The 23,188-nt window shown below is 58.2% G+C and overlaps 1 protein-coding gene across 5 annotated transcripts in view; it reads left to right on the forward strand.

Moving 5' to 3' along the window:
• LOC105485585 (nuclear factor I C) overlaps positions 1–22,644 on the forward strand; it is a 110,458-nt gene extending 87,814 nt beyond the window's left edge. For 2 of the 5 annotated variants that reach the window (XM_071085920.1, XM_071085919.1), the window contains exons 7-11: positions 5,499–5,624; positions 9,277–9,461; positions 10,560–10,713; positions 13,516–13,601; positions 19,998–22,644. In XM_071085920.1, coding sequence (XP_070942021.1) covers positions 5,499–5,624; positions 9,277–9,461; positions 10,560–10,713; positions 13,516–13,601; positions 19,998–20,015 — 569 coding nt within the window. In that variant the 3' untranslated portion in view covers positions 20,016–22,644. The remainder of the gene's footprint in view (positions 1–5,498; positions 5,625–9,276; positions 9,462–10,559; positions 10,714–13,515; positions 13,602–19,997) is intronic. The other 3 variants (XM_071085922.1, XM_071085921.1, XM_071085923.1) reach the window with 2 other exon arrangements.
• Positions 22,645–23,188: the final 544 nt, after the last annotated feature.

Consider the following 23,188-nt stretch of genomic DNA (forward strand, 5'->3'; position numbering starts at 1 on the left):
CTTGGTGCACTGTCAACGCCCAGTGGTCACTGCTGTCCTCAGCAGATTCATGACCTGCGTCGGTGCTTCTGTCCACTCCACGCGCCCTGCGTAGGGCCCCCTCCTGACCCCAGACCCTAGAGGCCCAGCAGGAGTGGGCCTTGGCCCCCTTGGGGAGCAGGCATTTCAGTGGGAGATGGGCTTGTTTGTTGAGCACACAGATGGCTGCCCCGACAGGGGTGATGAGGGCCTTTCGTTAAATACAGAGAGGAGGTCAGATGGGCGTGTGTGTTAAACAGACATGAAGAAGCTCCGACGGGGGAGCCCGCGGGCCTGCGTGCTCCCTACAGTCAATATTCTCAGACCAGGCATGCAGGATGCGGGGCGGGGCATACGGATGTGTTCCCTGAGAGGAAAAATGGCCACTGAGATGGGTGGGGGACGCACAGGCCCGCTGGCTGAACAGGGAGGTCCCACCGGGGTCCCAGGCATGCCTGCTGAACAGACGGAGGATGCTTGGAGGCAGGGTGCAGAGTCAGTGTCTGCAGAGCCTGCCGGGAGCATGCTGGGTTATTCTTTCTCGCAGTGCCTGGGCTGCGCTCCCCCCTCCTTCCTGCCCTGCCCTGGCTCCCGCTGGCCCCATCTCAGGAAGCTCTAGCGGTGTCTGCAGGGATGTGGCGGCAGGGGGTGGAGTCTGAGCCAGACTATTTCCATCCAGGACAAGCTGTTCTAGGAAATCCTCCTAAGTGAGCGTCTGACAACCCTAACCTCATTCCCGCCGTGGCCCGCGCCTGCAGGGAGCTGCCAGCCCCTACACACACTCATACACACTTGCACACACACGTGCATGCTCATTCATATATGCACGCACCTGTGCAAGGCATGCACACATGTATGCATGCATGCTTGCACACATGTGTACATGTGTGTGCATGCATGCACACATGGACATGAACATGCAGGTGCGGGCACACACGTGTGCATGTATTCACATGCACATTGCACACGCATATGCGCATTCACATGCATAGACACATGCACAGACATGCACGCATGCATACACGTATGTGCACACACAGGCATGCACACATACACAGACATGAACGTGCATGTGCAGGCATACACATGCAGGCATGCACACGTGCACAAACGCTCACATGTGTACACATGTACACAGACATGCACGCATACGTGCATCTATGCACATGCATGCAGGCATACACACATACATGCATGCACATGTATGTATTCACATGCACACGTGCACAGGCATACATACCCACACATACATGCCGACAGGACCAGCCCGGCCTCCCTGCCTCCAGGCCACTCTCATTCCTGCCACATCCTCCTGCCCTAGAAAAGCCCAGGCCTGGCTGCTGGGGCCCAGCTTGGTCACAGACTTCATGGCATCCCACTGGGCAGTGGGGCCTCTCTGGATGGCTCAGCATCCATGCCCAGGGCCTCCGGAGTGTTCCCCCGTGAGTGTTCACAGACTGGGCATGAGTGGAGGCGTCATCCTTCCTGCCCCCCGTGTGGGTGTCCTGGGTGCCAGTCTCCTCCAGAGCCGGGTGTTCCCGGGTCCCCGCAAACTGCTGACCTGCTTCTGGGATGTGTCCCGGCGACACCTTCACTCCTCACAGCATGATGTGTGCAGGGCCGTGGGACATCTGGTTCCATAGCGACAAAAGTAGATGAAGAGCCGCGTGTCCCCCTGGCTGGGTCCTGGATCTGGGCTCCCTCTGGGCTGCAGCCATCAGAGAGGACAGAAGTTCCCTGAGTGGTAACCCCATTCGGGGAAGGATACAGCGATGCTGGGAGGACAGAGGAGGTGGGGACAGGGCTGGGAAGGGGCTGTGCCACACAGATGCCTGGAGGTACCTGTGGAACCGTCAGCAGGAGACCCAAAACACGGTGACACCCTCACCGTTTCTCATCAGGGCATCACCTGGGGATACCAGGTCACATTTGGGGACATCTATGGTTGTCACCGCTGAGGGGTGCTCCTGGCGTGGAGTGGGTGAAGGCCAAGGATGCTGCTCAGCACCCTGCAGTGCCCAGGACAGCCCTCCACAGAGACCGATCTGGCCCGCATCAGCAGTGTCGAGACTGAGAAATCCTGTGCGAATTATTTGGAAATACTGAGTTATGTCACTGCTCACACCAGACACCAGGAGAAGCTCCTGACAGGGCAGACGGTAGAAACCAGGGGGACCCCAGCTCCTGGGATTCACCTCTTCTCTCCCTCCTCACTCGGTGTGGATTTCAGTGTGTGCAGCCTCCTGGGACCTCAGCAGGGCAGAGGATCATGGGACACAGTCTCATGGAGGGTCCATGGGATCCCCTAACCCAGAAGGTCTCACCCACAGGTGATTCTTCCCCAGGGTGCTTTTGGTGATGTCTGGGGACATCTGTGGTTGTTACAACTGGGGGGTGCTCCTGGCATGAAATGGGTGGTGGCCAGGGACACTGCTCAGCACCCTGCAGTGCCTAGGAGAGCCCCACCCCAGAAAGCGATCCGGCCCCGGTGTCCGCAGTGCCCACCTGAGACACCCTGGAGGTAAGGAACTCCAAGGGCCAGGTCGAAGGGATGCTAAACTCATCACCCTGTTTGGATGGTCTCAGTAGATATGTTTTACCTTCAAAGAAATGTAAAAATCCTTTCTAAAACTGTGGCTCTCCAGGGCACGCCTCCCTGAGATTCCATTTCCAGGGATAGGGTAGGGCCCAGGACACTGCATTTTTCAGGCGAGAAGTGATCCTTAGCCCTCACTTGAAAAAGCTTCCCTGGGGCCAGGTGCTGTGGCTCACGCCTGTAATCCCAGCACTTTGAGAGACCAAGGCAAGGGGATCGCTTGAGGCCAGGAGTTTGAGACCAGCCTGGGCAACATAGCAAGACCTCGTCTCTAAAAAAAATATTTCCTGGGCATGATGGTGCATGGCTGCGGTCCCACCTACCTGGGAGGCTGAGGTGGGAGGATCACTTAAGCCCAGGAAGTTGAGGCTGCAGTGAGCTGTGGTCGTGCCCCTGCACTCCAGCCTGGGTGACAAATAAATTGGCCGGACGCAGTGGCTCATGCCTGTAATCCCAGCACTTTGGGAGGCCAAGGTGGGCGGATCACCTGAGGCTAGGAGTTGGAGACCAGCCTGGCCAATATGGTGAAACCCCGTCTCTACTAAAAATACAAAAATGACCCGGGCGTGGTGGCAGGCGCCCGTAATCCCAGCTACTCAGGAGGCTGAAGCAGGAGAATTGCTTGAACCTGGGAGGCGGAGCTTGCAGTGATCCGAGATCACGCCATTGCACTCCAGACGGGGTGACAGAGCAAGACTCTATCTCGGCCGGGCGCGGTGGCTCAAGCCTGTAATCCCAGCACTTTGGGAGGCCGAGACGGGCGGATCACGAGGTCAGGAGATCGAGACCATCCTGGCTGACACTGTGAAACCCCGTCTCTACTAAAAACTACAAAAAACTAGCCGGGCGAGGTGGCGGGCGCCTGTAGTCCCAGCTACTCAGGAGGCTGAGGCAGGAGAATGGCGTGAACCCGGGAGGCGGAGCTTGCAGTGAGCTGAGATCCGGCCACTGCACTCCAGCCTGGGTGGCAGAGCGAGACTCCGTCTCAAAAAAAAAAAAAAAAAAAAAAAAAAAAAAAAGACTCTATCTCAAAAAAAAAAAAAAAAAAAAGACACCGCCCCAGAAGGCCAGGCATGTCCGCTCCAGAGCCGGGACTCCACCCCAGCCTCCAGGAAATACCCAAAATGGCCCTCTTTGGGACTCTGTGTTCCCACTTCATTTTAAAGACAGGGTGCAAGTGTCAAGGGGCACCCTGACATCTCCCCACTCACCCCAAATAGCAGCAGCAGTGGCTCCTGCAGTAACTAACATTTTTCGAGCTGGGTGGCTGACGTTCCCTCGGAAAGCTGGGCTGAAGGCATCCTCAGAGAATGCCCTCATGCCCAGGGATCCGGGACGGCCGTGGGCTTCACCCACACAGGCACCCCTGGCGCAGTCCTCACAGCTGCCACTCCCACACTGCTCCCGATGGAAATGCCAGAGCTTCACAGAATCCCCTGTTTTATGAAAAGGGGTGGATGTGGCGGCTCACCCCAGGTTGCACAGCCCCATGGCCAGCCGGGGTTTGAACCGTGGACCACCTGCTTCCCCCACACCCAGGGGCTTTCCAGGGGGGTGCCTGGAGCGGGAGGGAAGCCAGCATTTGGTGGGTGAGCCTATCTGAGTCCATCCATCAGTTTTTGGTTGGTTTGCTTGCTTGTTTGTTTTTGAGACGGAGTTTCACAGTTTCGTTCTTGTTGCCTGGGCTGGAGTGCAATGGCGCAATCTCAGCCCACTGTAGCCTCTGCCTCCTCAGGTCAAGCGATTCTCCTGCCTCAGCCTCCCGCATAGCTGGAATTACAGGTGCCCACCTCACACCCGGCTAATTTTTGTATTTTTAGTAGAGACAGGGTTTCACCATGTTGGCCAGGGTGGTTTCGAACTCCTGACCTCGTGATCCGCCCACCTCGGCCTCCCAAAGTGCTGGGATTACAGGCATGAGCCACCGCGCCTGGCTGTCCATCTGTTTTTTCTGTGTTTGAGACAGAGTCTGGCTCTGTAGCCCTGGCTGGAGTGTAATGGCGTGATCTGGGCTCACTGTAACCTCCGCCTCCCAGGTTCAAGCAATTTTCCTGCCTCAGCCTCCCAAGTAGCTGGGATTACAGGCACCCGCCACCACGCCCACCTAATTTTGTATTTTTAGTGGAGACAGGGTTTCACCATGTTGGCCAGGCTGATCTTGAACTCCTGGCCTCAAGTGATCTGCCCACCTCAGCCTCCCAAAGCACTGGGATTACAAGCGTGAGCCCCCGTGCCCGGCCTCCATCTGTTTCTTCATTTGTTGATTCACTGAGGAGGGTGCGAGGGGCTGAGCTGCTGAGTTGGGGGCTGTCCCGCCTTCTGTCCCAGGCAGCCTGGGAGGTAGTAAGGCCCCTGTCTGCAGAGTGACGCCAGCAAGGCACTGCAGAGGGTGGATGCACCTCATTTCAGACCCCGGGAGGCTCCATTCCTTCCTCCCGTGTGGATGAAGGAAGGCAGAGCTGAGCTGGGGCTTGTCTGCACACACTTAGCCAGTCAGGGTCTAACTGGGCTTCGGACCTGACTGTCTCTGCCCTCCCTGCGCCTTCTCTAGGGCTCGGGTGACTTCTAGGTGATGGGGCAGTCGGGAGCCTTCCCATTTCTCTGGAAGGAGAGTAGGCAACAGGTGGGAGCGAGGCCCAGGGGCACGTGCTGGTACCCAGCTCTCCATCCCCTGGCCGTGCCGCCTTGGCCAGCCCCTTCTCTGCTCTGAGCCTCCGTTTACTCCTCCGTGTAATGGGCTCACAGCCTCTCCCCTTCAGGATTCTAGGGGAAGAGAAGGCAGGGTGATGAGGCTTCCTATCCCTTCGGAGGCTGGCTTTGGGGAAGGTCCAGGGCTCCTGGGGTGTGACCAGCCTGTGACTCTCTCGTCCCATCCCCTCCACAGGCATCTCGTCCCCGGTGAAGAAGACAGAGATGGACAAGTCACCATTCAACAGCCCGTCCCCCCAGGACTCTCCCCGCCTCTCCAGCTTCACCCAGCACCACCGGCCTGTCATCGCCGTGCACAGCGGTGAGCGCCACGGGCCCCTGGCAGGGAGGGGCAGCGGGCCCTGCGCTCAGGCCTCTCACAGCCAGAGAAGTCCCACTGGATGTCTGACCATGAGTCGTATTGCTGTAGCCTTCTAGGTGGGCAGAAAACCACAGAGGTGCCGTAGTGGACAGCGCCCGGGGCCTTGTCCCAGCCCAGCTGAGAGGTTGGACTCAGTCTCTTTGGGCCTCAGTTTCCCCCTTTGTATAAGAAGAGGCTGCAACCCGGGGCTTACCCTTCACCTCACTCCCCTCACCCCGTCTCAATCTAATCCCCGCATTCCAACCCCAGACACTGATGGACAGGCAGGATCAGAAGCTGCCAACGAGGCCCGGCGCAGTGGCTCACGCCTGTCATCCCAGCACTTTGGGAGGCCGAGGCAGGTGGATCACGAGGTCAGGGGTTCGAGACCAGCCTGTCCAACGTGGTGAAACCCTGTCTCTACTAAAAATACAAAAATTAGCCAGGCATAGTGGCACGCACCAGTAGTCCCAACTACTTGGGAGGCTGAGGCAGGAGAACTGCTTGAACCCGGGAGGCGGAGGTTGCAGTGAGCGGAGATCGTGCCACTACACTCCAACCTGGGTGACAGAGTAAGATTCCATCTCAAAAAAAAAAAAAAAAAAAGGCTAGGCTCGGTGGCTCACGACTGTAATCCCAGCACCTTGGGAGCCCGAGGCAGGTGGATCACAAGGTCAGGAGTTCAAGACCAGCCTGTCTAACATGGTGAAACCCCATGTCTACCAAAAATACAAAAATTAGCCGAGCATGGTGGTGTGCACCTGTAGTCCGAGCTACTTGGGAGGCTGAGGCAGGAGAATCACTTGAACCCAGGAGGCAGAGGTTGCAGCGAGCCGAGGTCACGCCATTGCTCTCCAGCCTGGGCAACAGAGCAAGACCCTGTCTCAAAAAAAAAAAAAAAAAACAAGGCCAGGCACGGTGGCTAACGCCTGTAATCCCAGCACTTTGGGAGGCCTAGGCGGGTGGATCAAGTGGTCAGGAGATGGAGACCATCCTGCCTAACACAGTGAAACCCCATCTCTACTAAAAATACAAAAAATTAGCTGAGTGTGGTTGGCGGGTGCCTGTAGTCCCAGCTACTCGGGAGGCTGAGGCAGGAGAATGGCGGGAACCCGGGAGGCGGAGCTTGCAGTGAGCCGAGATCGCGCCACTGCACTCCAGCCTGGGTGACAGAGCGAGACTCTGTCTCAGAAAAAAAGAGAGAGAGGCATCTCCACCTCGGCCGGGCACGGTGGGTGGTTCACGCCTCTAATCTCAGCACTTTGGGATGCCAAGAAAGGCAGATCACCTGAGATCAGAGTTCAAGAACAGCCTGGACAGCATGGTGAAACCTTGTCTCTACTAAAATATGAAAATTAGCTTGGTGTGGTGATGCATGCCTGTGATCCCAGCTACTCAGGAGGCTGAGGCCCAAGAATTTCTTGAACCTGGGAGGCAGAGGCTGCAGTGAGCCAAGATCGTGCGCACTGAACCCCAGCCTGGGCAACAGAGCAAGACTCCCATCTCAAAAAAACAAAACAAAACAAACAAAAAATCACCTCCCATGGTTGCCATTGGGATTAAGCGGGACCAATTGTAGGAAGCCTCAAATATTGCTTACTACCCCACGTTCTAGTGATAAAATATTTAGTTCTTTACGCAGTCATGCACACAGAGAGGCAGACCCAAATCAAAGCAGTCATTTGGCCCAGGGGTCAGCAAACGCCAGCCCCCCGGCTGCCTGTTCTTATGAATAAAGTTTTATTGGCACACAGCCACGACCACATCTTTGTATATGTCCCGTGGCAGCTCCCACCCTGCCTCAGCAGAGCTGAGTAATAACAGCAGAGACCACGTGGTCAAAAGCCAAAAATATTTACTATCTGGCCAGAGGCTAGGGAGACGGGGGAGTGACTGCTATAAATAGTGAAAATACTAAAAATCACTGAACTGTTTAGAAAGAGGAAAAGGCAGGCATCACAATAGAATATGACTCAGCCATGAAAAGGCACGAGGCTCTGACGCAGGCCACCTTGAGGACGTCACGCTCAGTGAGAGAAGCCAGACACAAAAGGCCACACAGCGTGTGATCCCATTTCTATGAAATGTCCAGGACAGACCCAGCCACAGAGGCAGGAAGGGGATGTGTGGGTGCTGGGGCTGGGGGAGGGGGTGAGGAGTGATGGCTGATGGAGACGGGGTTTACATGCTGGATTTAGGCCGGGCACAGTGGCTCATGCCTGTAATCCCAGCACTTTGGGAGGCTGAGACAGGTGGATTGCTTGAGTCCAGGAGTTGTGAGACCAGCTTGGACAACATGATGAAACCTCATCTCTACTAAAAATACAAAAAATTAGCCAGGCGTGGTGGCACATGTCCCTGCTACTCGGGAGGCTGAGGCAGGAGGATCACCTGAAGTCAGAAGGTCGAGGCTGCAGTGAGCCATGATCATGCCTCTGCACTCCAGCCTGGGTGACAAAGCGAGATTCTATCTCTTAAAAAGAAAAAAATCACTATTCAGCCATTTGCAGAAAGAGCTTACCAACCCCAGGTTTACAGTATAGACCATGGAGCCAGATGGGCTGGGTTCAAATTCCGGGACTGCCACCTGATACTGTGTGGCCTCAGGCAGGTGACACATCCCCTGAAGGCCACCCTGTCATCTTCTGTTAAAAAAAAAAAAAAGGGCCGGGCGCGGTGGCTCAAGCCTGTAATCCCAGCACTTTGGGAGGCCGAGACGGGCGGATCACGAGGTCAGGAGATCAAGACCATCCTGGCTAACACGGTGAAACCCCGTCTCTACTAAAAAGTACAAAAAACTAGCCGGGCGAGGTGGCGAGCGCCTGTAGTCCCAGCTACTCGGGAGGCTGAGCCAGGAGAATGGCGTAAACCCGGGAGGCGGAGCTTGCAGTGAGCAGAGATCCGGCCACCGCACTCCAGCCTGGGTGACAGAGCGAGACTCCGTCTGAAAAAAAAAAAAAAAAAGATGGGGCCGGGCGCGGTGGCTCACACCTGTAATCCCAGCACTTTGGGAGGCCGAAGTGGGCAGATCACCAGAGGTCAGGAGTTCGAGACCAGCCTGGCCAACACAGTGAAACCCCATCTCTACTAAAAATACAAAAGTTAGCCGGGCGTGGTGGTGTGCACCTGTAATCCCAGCTACTGGGGAGACTGAAGCATAATTGCTTAAACCCAGGAGGTGGAGGTTGCAGTGAGCTGAGGTCATACCACTGCACTCCAGCCTGGGCGACAGAGCAAGACTGTCTAAAAAAAAAGAAAAAACCCAGGCTCGGTGGCTTACACCTGTAATCCCCGCACTTTGGGAGGCCGAGGAGGGAGGATTGCTTGAGCCTAGGAGTTCAAGACCCGTCTGGGCAACATAGCAAGACCCCTACATCTGCAAAACTAAAAGATTAAATTAAAACACAGGATAATATCACAGTCCCATTGGGGTTGCCGTGGGAGTCAGGGAATTTGGGTGTAAATGTGGTCAGTGCGGCTGGGGTTTTTTTTGGTTGTTATTAAACGCACTGAGATGCAGGCAGGAATCACACCCGCAGACACACAGTCACACGGTCACAGAGCAGACCGGCTGGAGCCCCCAAGTAACCCCCGCTTCCCACTGTCTCCGCAGGGATCACCCGGAGCCCCCACCCGTCCTCCGCTCTGCATTTCCCTACGACGTCCATCCTGCCCCAGACGGCCTCCACCTACTTCCCCCACACGGCCATCCGCTACCCACCTCATCTCAACCCCCAGGACCCGCTCAAAGATCTTGTCTCGCTGGCCTGCGACCCAGCCAGCCAGCAACCTGGACCGGTGAGTCGGGCGGGGCGCATTGGGGCCTCTCCTGGCAGCTCCGGGTGACCTCCCGGGGGCCACGTGCTCACACGAAGGCACAACTTGTGCTCTGAAGGGTCTTGGGGACTCGGCTCTGAAGTCCCCTCCTCTGTCGTTCTGGGAAGCAGCTGGATTGGGTCAGAATTGAGATGCTTTCGGATGCCAGGGTTTCAGACACGTCACGTCGCACCCTGTGGGGTCTGGGTAGCACCCACAGGTCCCAGCAACTGCGTGAGTGGTACTCGTGTTAACACAAGGCAGGGAGGGACTGGGCATAGCGGCTCAGGCCTGTGATCCCAGCGCTTTAGGAGGCCAAGGTGGGAGGACTGCATAAGCCCAGAGTTCAAGGCCAGCCTGGGAGCATAGCGTGACCCTGTTTCCACAAAAAAAAAAATACTTCAAAATTAGCCAGGCATGGTGGCGGGTGCCTGTAGTCCCAGCTACTCAGGAGGCTGAGGTGGGAGGATCGCTTGAACCTGGGAAGTCGAGGCTGCAGTGAGCTCTGATTGTGCCACTGCACCCCAGCCTGGGTGACAGAGCGAGACCCTGTCTCAAAAAGGAAAAAAGATTTGGGGCGGGGGGCAGGAAGAAATTGATTGCAAAAAACCCACCAAACTCAGTTCAAGCGAGACAGCGTTTGCCAGACTCCACAGGAAGCTTTGGGTGTTCAGAGCTTTTCGGACTTTAGAACCACGGGCCGGGCCGTGGATGATGGCGGATGATGGCGTGCTCGTAATGAATTAGGAAAAACGCAGAGACCCTGCTGTTAGGAGGCAGTGGCACTGTTTGGAAGGAACTCAGTCGAGTTGGCGTGCAGGGGATTTACGGAGGAGATGCAGTGAGCGTGGCCCCAGCAGTGCCGGGCTTTGAATGACACCAGTAAGCGGGCGTCCCTAGGCCCCTCCACCTCCGGCCGTCCTCAGACCCACCAAACCCGCCATGGTCACACCCACACTCTGGCTCCCCCAGCCTGCCATCCCGCCCGGGGCCGTGCACAGAGCCGGGGGCGGCCGGCGCCAGCAGCCCGAGGTAGAGGGGGAGCCCACCCCTTAACCACGTGTCTCTCTGTTCCCCCAGTTAAATGGAAGTGGTCAGCTCAAAATGCCCAGCCACTGCCTTTCTGCTCAGATGCTGGCACCTCCGCCCCCGGGGCTGCCACGGCTGGCGCTCCCCCCTGCCACCAAACCCGCCACCACCTCCGAGGGAGGAGCCACGTCGCCGACCTCGCCTTGTAAGCACGCGGGAAGTGGTGCCCTGGTGGGGCGGATGTCCGCAGGGGGGCCTGTCCCCTCCCCAGCCCCACTGCCAGGTCAGAGGTCAGGCCCGACCCTGCGGGGCCTGGCGAGTTTGGTGGGTCTCCGGAAAACAGCCCGGGGCCATGTGGTTGGGCCCATGTAGGGCTGAGGCAGCCTTAGGGGCTGACCGGACCAAGCCACGGGCCAGGATGAGAGTCCAGGGTCTGTCCCCTTCGCCGAGTCGCCTGGGGGACCCCGGTGCCCACCATGGGCCATCAGAAATGCTCCCTGGTGTGTCATGCAGCTGACAGTGGACATGGATCTCACAGTGGTGGCCCGAGGGCCAGACTCCACCCCCAGACTGGTCTTTTGTGGAAAAGGAGAACAGTTGTTATAATTTTAAAATCAGGACGTTTTACATAAACATTTCCAGAGTTCTGGCTTCTTGGGGAGGAAGGAGCTACGCCAGGCGCAGTTCCTTTGGGTGATCTGGACTGGACCACACCTTTAGATGGGACCCTCTTTGCCTGTCCACCTGACCCAGAAGCCCCTGGGTTGCTGGCCACTGCACCTTCTAGACTTTTCCGCCCTCTGGATGTGGTTCTGGGTGGCCGCTGGATGGCCCCTCGGTCCTGGCATCCTCGTCCTGAGGTCCACCCTGTTCGTCCCCAGTGGCTCTATCCCCAGACTGTCCCGTGACCCCCATGCAGGCTTGGGTGGGTCACCCACCCTCACAGGGCGCCAGACATCTCAGAACCCAGAGACTTCTCCCCATGGACTCCATCTGCCCCTCACCCCCCTTTTTGAGCATCTCTGTCCCTCACTCTCCAAATGAGACCCCCCCACCCCACCCCACCCAAGCAGTTGGTGGCCATGGTTCCTTCTGTGCGCCCTCAGCTCCTCTTCCCCCTGCCCCGGCGTTCCTCCCCGCCGGCCCCACTGCCTGCCAGAACCCGGGCTGCCTGCCCATAAAAACCGGCTTCTTTGGCCGGGCGCGGTGGCTCAAGCCTGTAATCCCAGCACTTTGGGAGGCCTAGGCGGGTGGATCACGAGGTCAGGAGATGGAGACCATCCTGGCTAACACGGTGAAACCCCGTCTCTACTAAAAAATACAAAAAAATCTAGCCGGGCGAGGTGGCGGGCGCCTGTAGTCCCAGCTACTCGGGAGGCTGAGGCCGGAGAATGGCGTAAACCCGGGAGGTGGAGCTTGCAGTAAGCCGAGATCGCGTCACTGCACTCCAGCCTGGGTGACAGAGCGAGACTCCATCTCAAAAAAAAAAAAAACAAAACAAAACAAAAAAAAAACGGCTTCTTCTGAGCACTGGCTGGAGGAGATCGGCCCCAAATCCACCCTGGGCTGGAATCCCGCCTCTGCAGCTCTCTCCCTGTGTGACCTCAGGCAGGTGTCTTCCCCTCTCTGAGCCTCAGTTTTCTCAGCTGCAAAATGGGTTCGCCTTGGTGCCCAATTCCCAGGGCAGTGGGAAACAAGCCGGTGACGTGGGTCAGGGAGGCAGGGAGGACGTTCCTTGTGGCGCCTGACGCTGCGTGGTGTCAGGCAGCTGTGGTCATTCTTGCCCCCCGTCCCTGCCTGCTCATCTGTGAAATGGGAGCATTGACTGCATAGGATCCACTCAGGGCTCAGTGGGATCATGCCCAGAGCCTGGTATGCAATAGACACTTAATAAATGCAGGATCCTGCAGAGGATCCACTCAGGGTTCGGTGGGATTGTGCCCAGAGCCTGGTATACAGTAGACACTTAATGGATGCAGGATACTGTGTAGTATCCACTCAGGGCTCAATGGGATTATGCCCAGTGCCTCGCATACAATAGACACTTAATAAATGCAGGATCCTGCATAGGACCCAGTCAGGGTTTGGCGGGATTGTGCCCAGACCCTGGTATACAGTAGACACTTAATAGATGCAGGATACTGTGTAGGACCCACTCAGGGCTCGGTGGGATTATGCCCAGTGCCTAGCATACAATAGACACTTAATAGATACAGGATGCTGCGTAGGGTACACTCAGGGCTCAATGGGATTATGCCCAATGCCTGGCATACAGTAGACACTTAATAAATGCAGGATAGGCATGGATTCCACCCCCCTTTCTCTGCACGGGGGCTCTTAACTGCAAATCTACTCCTGCTTCTCCCCCTGAGCCTCGCTGCCTCCAGCTCCCCCAAGCCCCAGCCAGGACAACTTGGGGACCCCACCTGTTGCAGCTTCTTCTCCCCCTACCTGGGTCCCGGCCTGTCTGAGGCCCCCATCCCCGCTGTAGCACCAGGCCGTGAGTTACTCACACGCCGACAAAATATAATCGCTGAGACTGAAATATAAATATGCACATCTGTATGTATGCACACACCCAGCCCGCCCTCTGCCCTCTCCGGGAGGAAGATTAATAAAACGCCCTCAATAATTCATGCACCCCGCGCGGAGGCAGCCCTCAGTGGCAGGACCGGGCGGGCACGGCACACCCTGAATAATTCATGGGCGGTTTTGTGCATTACGGAGCCATCCTGCCTTCCCTCTCAGCAGACACCCTGCCCACCTGGGCGATGTCAGCCGTGACCCCCGGGCCCCTCGAGTCAGGATCCCCGCCTCCCAAGGACCTCGGGCCTTTCAGGGGGGCTCGGTTCAGCCGAGGGAGGGCGGCAGGCTCGGAGGCCCCAGGCACCGGGTGCGGAGGCACGGCTGCGTGACGCCTGGCGGTGGCCACCATCTCTGGGGCCAGGGCTGCCCCGGCTCCCGCAACCCCTCGCTAATGGGCTCTCGGTCTCTCTCCTCCCTGCAGCCTACTCTCCGCCCGACACGTCCCCTGCAAACCGTTCCTTTGTGGGATTAGGACCAAGGGATCCTGCGGGCATTTATCAGGCACAGGTAGGGGCCGAGAGGCCGGCTGGGGGGTCGGGAGGGGCAGGGCAGTGGGGCCGGCCCGGGGGGCTCAGGGCGAGGAGGGCCTGCTGGGTCCCACGCCACACCCCCGGCACAGGGGCGCCAGCCTCCCACACCCCACCCGGGCCTCGAGCCCCCGCCTGGTCTCTCCCTGAGGCCAAATTTCCCTCCACCTTGGTCCTGGGGGGATGGGGTGTGGCCCCAGACTCAGCCTGTGGGGTCCCCAGGGGCGTCTCCTGGAGACCATCATGGTACCATCATGGTAGAGCTATGGGACCAGTGTCGTTACCATTTGCTTCCCATTGCACAGATGGGAAAACTAAGGCCCAGAGAGACAAGGGGATCTGCCCAGGGTCACACAGCGCATCACCCCCCGCCCCCAGCCTCCATCCCCCATCCACACTGAGGCCTAGAGGGACCAGCCGGGGAAACCGAGGCAGCCCATGGCGGGGCGTGGGGCCTCCCAGGACAGCATCTGAGCCCCCACCCCAGGCTCCAGCCCACATCAAAGCCAGTGTGAGGGGTGGGGGCAGAGGGGCTTTGTCAGTAGAACAGACAAGATGGGGCAGGGGCCGGCGTTCGTGTCCATGCTGACATTCATGATCAGGCAGCTGCGGCTGAGTGAGCGTGGCCAGGGTCCTACCACCCCCAGAAGGCAGTCGGGCAGGCAGGCGGTGGACAGAGGAGGTTCAGAGAGGGGAAGTGAATTGCCTGAGGCTGCATAGCAGTCTAGGGAGTAGGGGCGTGGGAGGGCAGCCTTAGCCCCAGGCCCAGGTGTCCCTCACCCCCGACCCCCGCAAGAGGCTCTGTGCAGGCCAGGAGTGTGTGAGCGCGTCTTCGGGTTGTGGGTGAGCAGCCGGACCTTTGAGCCTCTGCTGTCTCCCCGGTTTCTGTTGGGGAGAGGGTTGGAGGATGTAGGGGCGGCTGCCGCAGGCCTGGGAGGTCCAGACGCCGAGAGAAACGAGCTCTGGTCTACCCAGCAGCCAAAGAACTGCAGAGCGTGGAGATGTGTGGGGTCCCCAGGGGCCGTGTTCAAATCTTCCGGCCACTGCGGGAGGTTTCCTGATGCAGAGCGCACAGGCAAGGGTCAGGGGGCCTCCCCGGGACCCTGCGGGGCTGTCCTGGCTGAGCGGATGGGGTGGGGGAGGGGACATGGCATTCCCCCTCCCTCCCTGTGCTGGGTGCCCAGGACGCCTGTAGGCGGCCCCTCCCTCTCCTCCCAGGCTCCACAAAACCAGCCAGAGAGGAAGCAAGGATTGAAGCTGCTTCTGAGTTCAGAGGAGACCCGCATGCCATGGGTGTAGGGAATCCTGGATCAGGAGCCAGGGCTGCAGCCCAGCGCTGCTCTGAACCTCTGTCTCTTCCTCTGGCCTTGGGTACCCACACCAGGAGCCTTTGAAGGGCACTGGGGGATAGAAAGGGCACAGATAGGTTCAGACTTCCCCACACCCCCTAAACATTAAGCACCCTGCCTTGCACCCACAGAGCCCCGGTGAGGGGAGTGGCTTGGTCAGGGCCCCCTGCGAGCAGACATCCAGGACTCCTCGCTTTGGGATTTGGGCCACCTATGACCGACCACCCTCTCCCTCGCCCGGTGCTGATGGAGCCAGGCGTTACCTCTGCCACCCCCACCCCGCATCTCTCCCTGCCGGAGGCTGGGAATGTCTTAAGTGGTTCAGAACCCAAAGCTAATAAAAGCTGCGGCGGGAGGAGGCCGCCCGCTTAACCCTTCCCCAGCCTCTGCCTTGGATGAAACTCTGACCGGGCAGTCCTGCCAGGGCCCGGGACCCTTCTCAGACTGCACTGGCTCCAGCCCCACCCCGCTCGAGCCTGGGAGGGGAGGGAAACTGAGGCAGGCAAGGGCGGCATCTTTCTTAGCATCCCTCTCTTGACTGGCTGGACCCCTCTGGGAACCCAGAAGGAATGGGAACAGGGCTGGTGGAATGGGGTGGGTGGGGAGGCACTGGCAGGGGTCTCAGCATAGGCAATGTTGTTGTGGGGAGGCGATGTGGGAAATAGCTGGAATGTGAGAGACCTCCGATGGCAGGCGCCAGACAGATGACCTGGGCTGGGTTTTGCTCTGGAGTAGTGGGGAGCCACAGAAGGGTTCAGAGGGAGGGAGTGGCCACCCGCCAGGCCTGGGAGTCAGAACTTTCTGGGGCACAGAGGGGAGGTGACACATTGTCAAGAGGCTCTCAGGGGAGCATGAGTTGGGGGGAAGGCGAGGTCCCCAAAGTGGGTGTCAGGGGAGGGCAGGTCTGGGGAGGACCCCAGCGCTGCTGCCCTGACTGGACTAAGAGCACCCGGGGTGAGGCCGGGCACCGCTGCCTCCCTGCAGACCCCAGAGAGAGGGAGGGAAGAAGCAGTGAGAGCAGCTCTCCCCGCTCCCGCTCAAAGGACCCTGAGCTCAGAGGCCTCTCATTTCCGATTCTGGCCAGTCAGCACTTCTGCCTCCGCCTCCTCTATTCCTGGCAGGGATTCGCTTCCCTCTGCCCCCTCCTCCCCCGAAGCCTGGGTGGGCGCCCCTTCCCCTCTGCCTCTCCGGCTCCCGACACCCCCCAGTCCACAGACTCTCCCCCGATCAATATCCCTCCCTCTGATCAATGCTAATTGATCTCGCCCTGGTCAGTTACCCACCCATCCCCCCTTGTCCTTCCCCATTAATCCCCCCACCGTGAGGCTGAGTGGCTCTGATGCCCCGGCCCCTCCCCTCTGTGATGCCCTCCACGCCCCTACATTTCTCCTGCACGGGGGCCCACGTAAGCAGGTGGGTAAACCGAGGGTGGGGGACAAGGCAGGCGTTGAGCCACATGCCCGGAGCCACACAAGCGGCTGCAGCCAGGCCAGCGGGATACCAGAGCCCAGACCTCACCCTACACACCCGCTGCCTCGGTCTCCCCTCAGCTGAGTGGGAGGATATGGAGTTGAGGGTACCTCCCCCATCACCATTGCTGGGGCCAGAGCCAGGCAGGAAGGGGAGGGGAGGGGGGAGGGAGAGGAAGGGCTGAGGGGAGGCTGGTCCACCACGGGAGGGTCACGCCCAGAGTCTGTCGGTTGCCAACAGAAACCAGACATGAGGTAATGGCCAAGATGAACTTGAACTTGGCTGGAGGTGGGACGCTGGGAACCATGGTGGCGCCAGTTCCATGGGCTGGCCCAGCAGCTGCCCGGTTGGAGGGGCTCTGTTGAATGATTTGCCACAGGGGTGGGGGGGCAGCCCCGCCTCTAACCTCAGGGGTCTTCCCCGGTCCAGAGGCACAGCCCTCCCCTCACAGTCCACACTGGATGCTCCATCCAAGGTTGCAGTTTGCATTTCCAGTGCAGGGGTCTGGACAGCGGCTTCTCTGCAGAGACTGAGGCCAGAGCTGTCCCCAAATTACATGACCCTGGGTACAGGCCCATGCAGACCTCCCCCCCCGAGCCTCAGTCTCCCGCCTCTGGTAGGTTGAGAGCCATCCTCAGCTCCCCTGCGCTTAGTGAACTTCTGTGGGGTGAGAGGGGGGCCATCCGGAGGTCCTGTGACAGGATGGGCCCTGAACGCCCAGGACAGTGCTCAGAAGATGCCAAGGGGGTCCTGAGAGGCAGGCGAGGGGGCTGGCCTTGGGCAGGAGCAGAAACGAGAGCCAGAGTCAGACAGGCCTGAGTTCAAGCTCCCACTCTGCCACTTCCATGCTGGTGACCTTGGGCAAGTTCCTTGACTTCTCTGGGCCTCACTTTCTTCCCACAAAACAGAGCAGTGGAGGGAGACCTACTCCCTCCTTCATGGGGGGGCTGGGGTCATCATTAAAGGGGATAAATTTTTTTGTTTTCTCTCGTGTTTTTTTTTTTTGTTTTGTTTGTTTTTTTTGAGACAGAGTCTCGCTCTGTCGCCCAGGCTGGAGTGCAGTGGCCGGATCTCAGCTCACTGCAAGCTCCGCCTCCCGGGTTCACGCCATTCTCCTGCCTCAGTCTCCCGAGTAGCTGGGACTACAGGCGTCCGCCACCTCTCCTGGCTAGTTTTTTGTATTTTTTAGTAGAGACGGAGTTTCACCGTGTTAGCCAGGAGGATCTCTATCTCCTGACCTCGTGATCCACCCATCTCGGCCTCCCAAAGTGCTGGGATTACAGGCTTGAGCCACCGCGCCTAGCATTTTTTTTTTTTTTTTTTTTTTTGAGACTGTTTTATGCTGTCCAGGCTGGAGTGCAGTGGCGCGATCTCGGCTCACCACAACCTCCACCCCCGATTCTCCTGCCTCAGCCTCCCAAGTAGCTGGGATTACAGGCACGTGCCACCACGCCTGGCTAATTTTTGTATTTTTTAGTAGATAGGGTTTCACCATGTTGGCCAGGCTGGTCTCGAACCCCTGACCTCAGGTGATCCGCCCACCTCGGCCTCCCAAAGTGCTGGGATTACAGGCGTGAGCCACCACACCCGGCCTCTTGTTTACTTTTTAAAAACATTCTCAAGGCTATGCGCACTGGCTCATGCCTGTAATCCCAGCACTTTGAGTGGCCAAGGCAGATGAATAACCTGAGGTCAGGAGTTTGAGACCAGCCTGGCCAACATGGAGAAACCCCATCTCTACCAAAAATACAAAAATTAGCCAGGTGTGATGGTGCATGACTGTAATCCCAGCTACTCGGGAGGCTGAGGCAAGAGAATCACTTGAACCCGGGAGGCAGAGGTTGCAGTGAGCCAGGATCGCGCCACTGCACTCCAGCCTGGTGACCAGAGTAAGACTCTGTCTCAAAAAATCAACAACAAAAAAACTCTTTATGAAGTAAACAAGGCAGCTGGTGTGGTGGCTCATGTCTGTAATCCTAGCACTTTGGGAGGCAGGAGTTCAAGACCAGCCTGGTCTACATGGTGAAACCCCATCTCTACAAAAAAAAACAAACTAGTCAGGTGTGGTGGTATGTACCTGTGGTCCCAGCTACTTGGGAGGCTAAGGTGGGAGGATCACTTGAGCCCAGGAGGTGGAGGTTGCAGTGAGCTATGATGGCACCACTACACTCCAGCCTGGGCAACAGAGCGAGACCCTGTCTCAAAATAAAATAATAAATTGGCCACAGTGGCTCCTGCCTGTAATCCCAGCACTTTGGGAGGCCAAGATGGTGGATCACTTGAGGCCAGGAGTTCAAGACCAGCCCGGCCAACATGGACAAACTCAGTCTCTACTAAGAATACAAAAATGAGCTGGGTGTGGTGGGGCATGCCTGTAATCCCAGCTACTCGGGAGGCTAAGTTACAAGGATCACTTGAACCCAGGAGGCAGATGTTATAGAGAGCCAAGATTACACCTGCACTCTAGCCTGGGCAACAGAGCAAGACTCTGTCTTATAAATAAATAAAGATAAATAAAATAAAAAAGAAAATGATTTTTAAAATATAAAATAAAGGCCAGGCACGGTGGCTCACGCCTGTAATCCCAGCGCTTTGGGAGGCCAAGGCGGGCGGATCACGAGGTCAAGAGAGTGAGACCATCCTGGCCAACATGGTGAAACCCCGTCTCTACTAAAAATACAAAAATCAGCTGAGTATGGTGGCACACGCCTGTAATCCCAGCTACTCGGGAGGCTGAGGCAGGAGAATTGCTGGAACCTGGGAGGCAGAGGTTGCAGTGAGCCGAGATCATGCCACTGCACTCCAGCCTGGCAAGAGAGCAAGACTCCGTCTAAATAAATAAATAAATAAATAATAAAATAATAAAATAAAATAAGATTGAGTTCCAGGCTGGGAGTGCGGGCTCACACCTGTAATTCCAGCACTTTGGGAGGCCAAGGTGGGTAGATCACTTGAGGTCAGGAGTTTGAGACCAGTCTGGCCAACATGGTGAAACTCCATCTCTACTAAAAATACAAAAATTATCCAGGCATGGTGGTGGACGCCTGTAATCCCAGCAACTCGGGAGACTGGGGCAGGAGAAATGCTTGAACCCAGGAGGCTGAGGTTGTGGTAAGCCAGTATCACTCCATTGCACTCCAGCCTGGGCAACAAGAGTGAAACTCCATCTCAAAAAACAAACAAACAAACAAATAAATAAATAAAATATAAAATACAGTTCCAGATAAACAGATCGTTTTAAGTATAAGTATATCCCCAATGTTGCATGGGCTAGACTTATACTAAAAGAATTCTGTGTTAACCAGAACTCGGGTTTTACTGGGCATCCACAGAAGGCTGTGTCTGGCAGCCTTCCTCAGAGACAAAGTCACTTGCCCTGGGTCACCCAGCAGGTTGTTAGAGCCTGGGATGGGGAAACTGAGGTCCCAGGGTTGCAGGAGGTAGGGGGGGAGCGTGGGAAGAGGCAAAACATGTCTGCAACAGAGTCTGACCCCTTGACTTCTCTCCCTTTCTCTCTCTCCCCCTCCCCCTCTCTCTGTCGCCACTGGGCCACTCAGTCCTGGTATCTGGGATAGCAAAGGTCTTCTTCCCTCGCCCCTTCTCCATCGTCCCGGGAATCCCAGGGGGCCGCACAGCTGGCCCCCGGCCCACGTTTTCGGTGGAAAATTAGAGTGAACAAGAACACCCCCCGCCGACCCCCAGCCCGGCCGAAAAGACAAAACACACAGACGCACACACGCAGGAGGAAAAGAAAAAACAAAGGAAAAAGAAGAAGAAGAAAAACTAAAAACCCACCCAAGCAAGAAGACAAAAGGTAAAGACGCAACGTTTCCAACTCTCGGGACGCCAAGGCCACAGGACTGGAGGGTCAGGCCCCGCCACCCCACGGGAGACCCGGGACAAGGGCGTCTTCCTAAATTATTCATCTCTCCGCCTGCTGCTCGGGAAGGACAGACGCCTGCCACCCGCCCGCGCCCCGGAGGCCCTGGCTCTGTCCGGAGACCAGGTGAGCACAGCCTGGAGCCTGTGCCCAGGGCCGACAGGCGCGACACCCAGCAAAACCACCTCTCCCCGGGCCCCCGCGCCTCTGCCGGACACGGACCGGCCCCCGCCCTCCCCACCGAGGACGCAGCCACTGGGGGGAAAGGGAGACGCAGCGGACCCCGGCCGGGCAGCAGAGACCGCGGAGGCGGGCAGGGTGGGGCAGGCGAGTGGTGATGTCATGGGGGTGCGTGGCGCTTGCTAGCCCTGGCCAGGGGAGGGAGCGAGGCCCAGGCACCTGCTGGCCCTCGAGGGGGCCCTGCCTGCTGTGGGGCCTCCCCACACACCCCTCCCAAAGCGCCGGCCGACTCGCTGTCTCGCTGGGGACTCTTTCAGCCCTCGCGCCCGCCCGTTTGGGAGGAGAAGTCTCTATGCAATTATGCAATTGATCCCGGCCCCCCCCACTCTCCCCCCCCCACCCCCGGCATAGGAGGCCCCCCCTCACCTCGCCCGGCTCACACCCCCAAAGGGAGGGACCCACATTGCACACACTGTAAGAAATGCACTTTCCGAAGAAGCGGATGGAGGAGCCGGGACATCCAGAGCTCCCCGAGTTGGGGGTGCCCGTCTGGAGCCCCCCCCCATCAGCCCCTGGCGGTGGGAGGTGAGAGCGAGTGGTTTAAGTGCCTGATTCCCACCACCCGCCCCCCCCTCTTTGTCCAGCTGGGACACGGAATGGCCACGGGCCTCCTCCCCCTCCCCTCCAGCCCCTCCACCAGCCCCTCCAGTCACCCCTCATCGCCGTGCCCCCCCCCCAGAGCTAGAGAGATGGGGCCCCTCCGTGGCCCAAGGGGCAGAGCTGGGCGTCACCTTCCAAGCATCCTGCCCTGCCGGGGCGCGGGGATGGGCTCTGGGGAAGCCCGTGCGCCCCCCACGCCTCCGCTGCCAGTGCCTTACATTCTGGAGCGACCCCCCTCCCTGGTGCCTCCCAGCGAAGGGGGACTGCCGTTTGCACTTTCATCGCCCCCCCAAGCGGGGCCCAGCCGGGGGACGTGCATAACGGCTGAGCCCCCGAGGAGAGAGGAGGCCGACGCCAGCGGTCCCCGCTCGGGACGGGGAGGGTTCTGGGGGGGTTCGGCGTCGCACCTCGGGGCCCCCTCGCGGCCGTGCAGGGGGCCTCCCATCTGCTAAGCGTTTTTCCGTTGAGCCGCTCCAAAAACACTAAGCTGGGGAAGCCAGGTGCCCCCCACCCCGGCTCCCCGGCCCCATCCACACCTCCACCCCCACCCTGGGATCGCCATCTTTAGGGGAGGCCTGGGAGGGGGTGTCAGGTGTTTTAGGGCCAACGAGCTCAAACACAAGGCCCCCTCCCCGGCCCACCCAGCCCAACCCCAACTGACCTCCATGCCTAGGGAGAATCTCCCCCCACCACGGCCCCCTCCCCGCACCCAGGCCAAAGCCAGGGCAGGTCTCCGGGTCTCACCTGCTCCTAGCCTCACCCCCCTGCCCCCGAAATCCAGACTCTCCTCCCAAACTAGCCCCAGGAGCTTGGCGAACCCGCTCGCTCCTGAAGAGAAAGACCCAGGACCCTTCCCCATCACCCCCCAAGAGAGGTTCGCCATCCTCTGGCCTCGAGCCCTTGGTCCGTCCGTCCGTCTGTCTGTCCTCAGGGCCCCGCCCCCCGGTGGCCCTTGGGGACCAAAGCGTGGGCCGCTCTCCAGGAGGGCGGGCAGGGGAGGGGGTGGTAGGGCTGTGCCATTGGGGTGTCCGGAAGCTTCTCAGCCAGGGTGGGGGTCGTGGGGTTGGGGAGGGGGGCCAGCCGGGCTCCCGAGGGTCAGGGCGCGACGAGAACCAACTCTTTACCTAACTTTGCATGGTGCTTAGTCAAGGACTCCTGCGACCTGGCTCCCGAGGTCAGCTGGCGGCGCTGACACACATGCATGGCAGATTATACCTGGCTCTATCTCCCTCCCCCTCGCCCCCCCTCTGCCCCCCACTTCCTCTTTAAAAAAAAAAAAAAAGATACAAAAAAAAACCTTAAAAAAATTCCATGTTTCCTAATTTGCACGAAATTTTCTACCACAAGATGTGCCTTGCCTTCCGAGAATAAGTATTACCTTTAAACAATATCAGCGCACACACATAGCTGCATGTTCTGCTCGTGTAGTTTAAAAAAAAAAAAAGACAAAACAGTGACATGAAATAAAAAATAAAAATTGAAAAGGGATGTATTTCTATTTGTAAAAAAAAAAATAAAAAATAAGAAAGTGAGAATCTAAAAAAAAAAAGAAGAAGAAAACCCACACTAAAAATCAAGCCACTGAAAACAATTGCCCCCAGGTCTACCCAGTCCCTGGCTGTCCTTGGTCCTGTCTCCCCTCCTGCTGTATTCAGGGGGTGCCCCCTGGTGCTCAGCCTCTACCACCCCCAACCCTGCTCTCGGGTACTCAGAGGGGTCATTTCTGAACCCCTGCCCAGAGGACAGACCTCCAGGGCCCACCTTGGCCCTGGGAAAGGGCTCTCCTCTCTGATTGGTCCCTGGGCCATGGGCCGGCCCCCAGACACCATTCACTGACCCACTGCAGGTTGTCCCCCCAACTGTGGGGTGGCTACCCCACCTGCAGCCAGACTCCCCACTCCTCACTTTTCATGCAGGCTGGCATACCCCTGGCTCAGGGTCAAATGCTGTTCTCACACCCACCTCAGAGGCACCCCCTCTCCCCTGCCCTGTGTACCCCCACCCTTCTTGCCAAAGGACCTCTTTTCC

The sequence above is a fragment of the Macaca nemestrina genome, chromosome 20 (assembly GCF_043159975.1).
Source record: "Macaca nemestrina isolate mMacNem1 chromosome 20, mMacNem.hap1, whole genome shotgun sequence".
Taxonomy (NCBI): domain Eukaryota; kingdom Metazoa; phylum Chordata; class Mammalia; order Primates; family Cercopithecidae; genus Macaca; species Macaca nemestrina.